This window comes from Macaca mulatta, chromosome 19 (genome assembly GCF_049350105.2).
Source record: "Macaca mulatta isolate MMU2019108-1 chromosome 19, T2T-MMU8v2.0, whole genome shotgun sequence".
In the NCBI taxonomy this organism is placed as follows: domain Eukaryota; kingdom Metazoa; phylum Chordata; class Mammalia; order Primates; family Cercopithecidae; genus Macaca; species Macaca mulatta.
In genome coordinates this window covers 13,437,044-13,444,404 of record NC_133424.1, presented here as the reverse complement: position 1 = coordinate 13,444,404, position 7,361 = coordinate 13,437,044, and the positions used below count along the sequence as shown (strand labels likewise).

The 7,361-nt window shown below is 52.4% G+C and overlaps 1 protein-coding gene across 2 annotated transcripts; it reads left to right on the top strand.

Annotated features, from left to right (window-relative positions):
• DNASE2 (deoxyribonuclease 2, lysosomal) lies at nt 1-7,292 on the top strand. 2 transcript variants are annotated; one of them, XM_015123039.3, is made up of 6 exons: nt 1-232; nt 369-549; nt 641-719; nt 3,639-3,803; nt 3,894-4,091; nt 6,124-7,292. In XM_015123039.3, the coding sequence occupies exons 1-6, from the start codon at nt 18-20 to the stop codon at nt 6,495-6,497; spliced, it is 1,212 nt and encodes a 403-aa protein (XP_014978525.3). In that variant the 5' UTR covers nt 1-17; the 3' UTR covers nt 6,498-7,292. The 2 variants fall into 2 exon arrangements, with proteins under 2 accessions (XP_014978525.3, XP_077833998.1); XM_077977872.1 differs by lacking the exon at nt 3,639-3,803.
• The last annotated feature ends 69 nt before the right edge of the window (nt 7,293-7,361 follow it).

Sequence of the window (7,361 nt, the reverse complement as noted above, 5' to 3'; positions counted from 1 at the left end):
GAGTCTCTACCCTCGTGATGTCCCCGCCCGGGTTCCCAGGCAAGTTTAGGGAAATAAAAGGTGCCAGGTGCCAGTCCTGGCCTCTGTTGCAACCCATCGCCCCGCAGCCCCGACACAGATTCCTGGATCTCAGCCCCATAGCAGCGATGATCCCGCTGCTGCTGGCCGCGCTGCTGTGCGTCCCCGCCGGGGCCCTGACCTGCTACGGGGACTCTGGGCAGCCTGTAGACTGGTGAGTGTGCAGCGGGGGCCTACCATCGCCCCGGGATCCGGCGGGGGTCACTCGACCGGGATGGCTGCCTCCTCGGGGAACCCTGGGGTGCTTTCTCTTCCCTCTCCCCTATTTCTGTGCATTCTCCGACCTCCAGGTTCGTGGTCTACAAGCTGCCAGCTCTTAGAGGGTCCGGGGAGGCGGCGCAGAGAGGGCTGCAGTACAAGTATCTGGACGAGAGCTCCGGAGGCTGGCGGGACGGCAGGGGACTCATCGACAGCCCGGAGGGGGCCGTGGGCCGAAGCCTACAGCCGCTGTACCGGAGCAACAGCAGCCAGGTGAAGGGGGCCCGGGGCCAAGTAAGGGTGAAACTCTAGGGCCGCCCTGCCTGGGAGGAATTTCACGTTGTCTCCGTTTATTCGCCCCCAGCTCGCCTTCCTGCTCTACAATGACCAACCGCCTCAAGCCAGCAAGGCTCACAACTCTTCCAAACGTGGGCACACGAAGGGTGAGGACTGGATTGGGGGTTGGGGAGAGACTTGGGTCCCTATACATTTTTCCAGGCTAACCCCTGACTGCATTGGGTGGCTGGGGAGATCCGCACTGTCAGACCCTGGGCATCTATTCCCTCCAACATTTTTTTTTCTTTGTTTTTTTAAGACGGAGGGAGTTCACTCTGTCACCCAAGCTGGAGTGCAGTGGCACAATCTTGGCTCACTGCAATCTCTGCCTCTGGGGTTCAAGCAATTCTCCTGTCTCAGCCTCCCAAGTAGCTGGGATTAAAGGCGCCCGCTGTCACACCAGGCTAATTTTTGTATTTTTGGTACAGACGAGGTTTCATCATGTTGACCAGGTTGGTCTTGAACTCCTGTGATCTACATCAAGTGATCTACCCACCTTGGCCTCCCAAAGTGCTGGGATTACAGGAATGAGCCACCCTGCCCAGCCAAGTTCCTATACATTTTTCCAAACTCACCCCTGATCTCCATAGCCGGGTGGGAGATCTCCCCTATCAGACCTTAGTCATCTTTTTCCCCCATTTTATTTTCTTTGAGACAAGGTCTCACCTAGAGTCACCCAGGCTGGAGTGCAGTATCACAGCTCACTGCAGCCTTGACCTCCCAGGGTTCAGGTGATCCTCCTACCTCAGCCTCCCAAGTACCAGGCCTGTCGGTACCCACCACCACGCCTGGCTTTTTTTTTTTTTTTTTTTTTGCGACACTCTCTATCTCCCAGGCTGGAGTTTGGTGGCGCAATCTCAGCCCACTGCAATCTCCGTCTCCCCAGTTCAAGTGATTCTTCTGCCTCAGCCTCTGGAGTAGCTGAGATTACAGATGTGCCCTACCACGCCCGGCTAATTTTTGTATTTTTTAGTAGAGACGGGGTTTCACCAGGTTGGCCAGGCTGGTCTCGGACTCCTGACCTCAGGTGATTCACCTGCCTCGGCCTCCCAAAGTGCTGTGATTACAGGTGTGAGCCACCACGCCTGGCCTACTTTTTGTATTTTTTGTAGAGTGGAGTTTCGCCATGTTGCCCAGGCTAGTCTCGAAGTTCTGGTTCAAGCAATCCACCCACCTTCACCTTTTATTTTTATTTATTTTTTTTTTTGAGACGGAGTCTAGCTCTGTCACCCAGGCTGGAGTGCAGTGGCCGGATCTCAGCTCAGTGCAAGCTCCGCCTCCCGGGTTCACGCCATTCTCCTGCCTCAGCCTCCCGAGTAGCTGGGACTACCGGCGCCTGCCACCTCGCCCGGCTAAGTTTTTTTGTATTTTTTTTTTTTTTTTTTTTTGAGAGGGAGTCTTGCTCTGTCACCCAGGCTGGAGTGCAGTGGCCGGATCTCAGCTCACTGCAAGCTCCTCCTCTCGGGTTCACGCCATTCTCCTGCCTCAGCCTCCCGAGTAGCTGGGACTACAGGCGTCCGCCACTTCGCCCGGCTAGTTTTTTTGTATTTTTTAGTAGAGATGGGGTTTCACCGTGTTAGCCAGGATGGTCTCGATCTCCTGACCTCGTGATCCACCCGTCTCGGCCTCCCAAAGTGCTGGGATTATAGGCTTGAGCCACCGCGCCCGGCCGTTTTTTTGTATTTTTAGTAGAGACGGGGTTTCACTGTGTTAGCCAGGATGGTCTCGATCTCCTGACCTCGTGATCCGCCCGTCTCGGCCTCCCAAAGTGCTGGGATTACAGGCTTGAGCCACCGCGCCCGGCCTACCTTCACCTTTTAATGTGCTGCGATTGCCGGCATGAGCCACCACAACTGACCTGTTTCCCTACCTTATATTAATCTTGGCGTTATTCTGGACTATAGGAGTTTAGGCCTGCAAAAACTAAGCTCAGCTGTGGTTCTAACACTGCTGGCACTCTCTCTAAGTCCCGCTGCAAACTGAGGGTGTTCCTGGTTGCAGATGACCTTGCTGGGAGGCCTGGAGCAATACCCTCTAATTGCCTTTGTTTTTTTTTTTGAGAAGGAGTTTCGCTTTTGTTGCCCAGGCTGGAGGGCAGTGGTGCGATCTCAGCTCACTGCAACCTCCGCCTCCTGGGTTCAAGCGATTCTCCTGCATCAGCCTCCCAAGTAGCTGGGATTACAGGCATGTGCCACCACGCCCAGTTAATGTTGTATTTTTAGTAGAGATGAGGTTTCTCCATGTTGACCAGGCTGGTCTTGAACCCCTGACCTCAGGTGATCTACCCGCCTCAGCTTCCCAAAGTGCTGGGACTACAGGCATGAGACACTGTGTGAGGCCTGCCTTCTTTTTTAAAATTTTTATTTATTTATTTATTTACTTACTTACTTGTTTTTGAGACGAAATCTTGCTCTGTGGCCCAGGGTGGAGTGTAGTGGCGGATCTCAGCTCACCGCAACCTCCGCCTCCCAGGTTCAAGCGATTCTCCTGCCTCAGCCTCCTGAGTAGCTGGGATGACAGGCATCCACCACCACGCCCAGCTAATTTTTGTATTTTTAGTAGAGATGGGGTTTCGCCATGCTGGCCAGGCTGATTCCTTTTCTTTTTTTTTTTTTTTTTTTTTTGAGATGGAGTCTCGCTCTGTCGCCCAGGCTGGAGTGCAGTGGCCGGATCTCAGCTCACTGCAAGCTCCGCCTCCCGGGTTTACGCCATTCTCCTGCCTCAGCCTCCCGAGTAGCTGGGACTACAGACGCCCGCCACCTCGCCCGGCTAGTTTGTTGTATTTTTTAGTAGAGACGGGGTTTCACCGTGTTAGCCAGGATGGTCTTCATCTCCTGACCTTGTGATCCGCCCGTCTCAGCTTCCCAAAGTGCTGGGATTACAGGCTTGAGCCACCGCGCCCTGCCGGCCAGGCTGATTTCTAACTCCGACCTCAGGTGATCCGTCCGCCTTGGTCTCCCAAAGTGCTGGGATTACAGGCATGAGCCACCGCGCCCGACCTCCTCTAATGCCTTCTTTTGGTCCAGGTGTCCTGCTCCTCGACCACGACGGAGGCTTCTGGCTGGTCCACAGCGTACCTGACTTCCCTCCACTGGCCTCCTCTGCTGCATACAGGTGGCCTCATAGCGCCTGTACCTACGGGCAGACCCTGCTCTGTGTGTCTTTTCCCTTCACTCAGTTCTCGAAGATTGGTGAGTGGAGTCAGGGACACAGGATGAGTCCTGGGTTTACCGACCAGAACCTAGAATGATCTTGCATTTCCTCCTCCCCTTGTCCTCCAGGCAAGCAGCTGACCTACACCTACCCCCAGGTTTATGACCACCATCTGGAAGGGATCTTCGCCCAGGAATTCCCCGACTTGGAGAATGTGATCCAGGGCTACCACGTTAGCCAAGAACCCTGGAACAGCAGCGTCACACTCACATCCCAGGCCGGGGCTGTTTTCCAGAGCTTTGCCAAGTTTAGCAAATTTGGAGATGGTGAGTCTGAAGGTTGAGGGTGGAGAGCTCCTTCTCTGCAGAAGGGGTGACTGGTGCCGCCATGGCTGAGTTCGAGTCAGGGGTAGAGACCGGGTCTGATTGGGAGCTATAATCACATAAGCAGTGAACAGACCTGGGTTCAAACCCTGGGTTCTAGCTGTGTGATGTATAATTTCACCTGAGCCTCAGTCTACTCATCTGAAAAATGGGGATACTGACATCTACTTTAAAAATTGTTATGAATGAAGTGGTACATATAAGGCATTTGGGCACCAGAGGTGGTGCCTCACTCCTGTAATCCGTTACTTGGGAGGCTGAGGCAGGAGGGTCATTTGAAGACAGGAGTTCAAGACAAGCCTGGGCAACATAGCAAGACCCCATCTCTACAAAATTAAAAATTAGCCAGGCAACTTGGAAGGCTGAGGCAGGAGGATAAATTGAGCCCAGAGTTTCAGGCTACAGTGAGCTATGATGACTCCACTGCACTCCAGCCTGGGTGACAGAGCAAGACCCTGTCTTTATTTAAAAATAAATAAATAAATAGGCTGAGTGTGGTGGCTCACGTCTGTAGTCCCAGCACTTTGGGAGGCTGAGGCAGGCGGATCACGAGGTCAGTAGATCAAGACCATCCTGGCTAACATGGTGAAACCCCATCTCTACTAAAAGTACAAAAATTAGCCGGGCGTGGTAGCAGGTGCCTGCAGTCCAAGTTACCTGGGAGACTGAGGCAGGAGAATGGCATGAACCTGGGAGGCGGAGCTTGCAGTGAGCAGAGATCATGCCACTGACCTCCAGCCTGGGCGACAGAGCGAGACTGTGTCTCAAAAATAAATAAATAAATAAATAAATAAAAATAAATAAATAGGCCAGGCACAGTGGCTCACACCTGTAATCCCAGTCTAGGCAGGAGGATCACTTGAGCTCAGGAGTTTGAGACTAGCCCGGGTAACATAGTGGGACCCCATCTCTATAAGAAAAATTTTAATTAGTGGGGCATGGTGGCACACGTGTAGTCCCTACTACTCAGCAGGCTGAGATGGGAGAATAGCGCCCAGGAGGTCGAGGCTGCAAGGGAGTCGTGATCCTGCCACTGCACTCCAGCCGGGGTGTCAGAATGAGACCTGGTCTCAAAATAAATAATTAATTAATCAAAAACACTTAGGGCTGGACGCAGTGGCTCGCCTATAATCCCAACATTTTGGGAGACCGAGGCAGGTGGATGACTTGAGCCCAGGAGTTCAAGACCAGTCTGGCTAACATGGTGAAACTCCATCTCTACTAAAAATACAAAAATTAGCTGGGCGTGGTGGCAGGCGCTGGCAGATTACGAGGTCAGGAGTTTGAGAGCAGCCTGGCCGACATGGTGAAATCCCATCTCTACTAAAAATACAAAAATTAGCCAGGTGTGGTGGCGTGCACCTATAGTAATTCCAGCTACTCAGGAGGCTGAGGCAGGAGAATCACTTGAATCCAGGAGGCAGAGCTTGCAGTGAGCCAAGATTGCACCACTGCACTCCAGCCTAGGTGACAGAGTGAGACTCCATCTCAAAAAAAAAAATCTGGGAAGGGCAGTTAATATTAATGTCATCATTCCCAGGGCTGGGAATTGACAACGGAGCTCAGAAATATGGAAACTATGGCAGGGCTCGGTGACACATGCCTGTAGTCCCAACACTTTGGGAGACCCAGGTGGGCAGATTGCTTGAGATCAGGTGTTTGAGACCAGCTGGCCAACATGGTGAAACCCCTGTCTCTTTATTAAAAAATTAACCGGATGTGGTTGCGCATTCCTGTAGTCCCAACTACTCAGGAGGCTGAGGCAGGAGAATCACTTAAACCTGGGAGGCAGGGGTTGCAATGAGCCTAGATTGCACCAATGCACTCTAGCCTGGGTGACAGAGCAAGACTCCACGTCAAAAAAAAAAAAAACAAAAAAAGAAATATGGAAACTGAGCTGAAAGAGGGGAAGTGGCCTAGGGACTCCCTAGCAGTGGCCCTGACCTTACCTGTGCCCTCTCTCCATCCTTTGCAGACCTGTACTCTGGCTGGTTGGCGGCAGCCCTTGGTACCAACCTGCAGGTCCAGTTCTGGCACAAAACTGTAGGCGTCCTGCCCTCTAACTGCTCGGATATCTGGCAGGTTCTGAATGTGAACCAGATAGCTTTCCCTGGACCGGGTGGCCCAAGCTTCAACAGCACAGAGGACCACTCCAAATGGTGCGTGTCCCCAAAAGGGCCCTGGACGTGCGTGGGTGACATGAATCGGAACCAGGGAGAGGAGCAACGGGGTGGGGGCACGCTGTGTGCCCAGCTGCCAGCCCTCTGGAAGGCCTTCCAGCCGCTGGTGAAGAACTACCAGCCCTGTAATGGCATGGCCAGGAAGCCCAGCAGACATTATAAGATCTAACCCTCACGGCCGGGTGCAGTGGCTCATGTATGTAATCCCAGCACTTTGGGAAGCCAAGGAGGGAGGATCACTTGAACTCAGGAATTTGAGACCAGCCTGGGCAACATAGTGAGACTGCAGCTCTACTAGAACTTAAAAAAAAGTTAGTCCAGCATGGCGATAAACGCCTGTAGTCCCAGCTACTGAAGCCAGAGGAACGATTGAACCAGGGAGATCATGGTCACGGTGAACTATGATTACTCCAACCTCGGTCACATAGCAAGACCCTGTTTCAAAAAAAAAAAAAAAGTAGGTAGGGGGGTGGGCGCAGTGGTTCACATCTGTAACTCCAGCACTTTGGGAGGCTGAGATGGGTGGATCACTTGAGGTCAGGAGTTCAAGACCAGCCTGGCCAACATGGTGAAACCCCATATCCATTAAAAATATTTAAAAATTAGCCAGGCATGGTGGCATGTGTCTGTGGTCCCAGCTACTCGGGAGGCTGAGGCAGGAGAATTGCTTGAACCCAGGAGGCAGAGGTTGCCATGAACTGAGATAACGCCACGGCACTTCAGCCTGGGTGACAGAATGAGACTCCATCTCAAAAAAAAAAAAAAAAAAAAAAAAAAAGGAAAAGAAAATATAAGGGCTCAGGAACCAGTTTGGACTTGATTTTGAATCCCAGTTCATCCCCTTCCTAGCTGTATTACCTTGATTGTGTGCCTTAACTGCTCTGTGACACAGTCTGTCTGCAAAATGGAAACATAATACCTGCCATCAGGATTGTTGAGGAGTAAATAAATGGAAATTGGTGGACGAGCCTGTTAACCTTTTCTTCAGGTGGACGCTGGGACACAAGAGCATCGCAGCATCAATTCTCCCCCT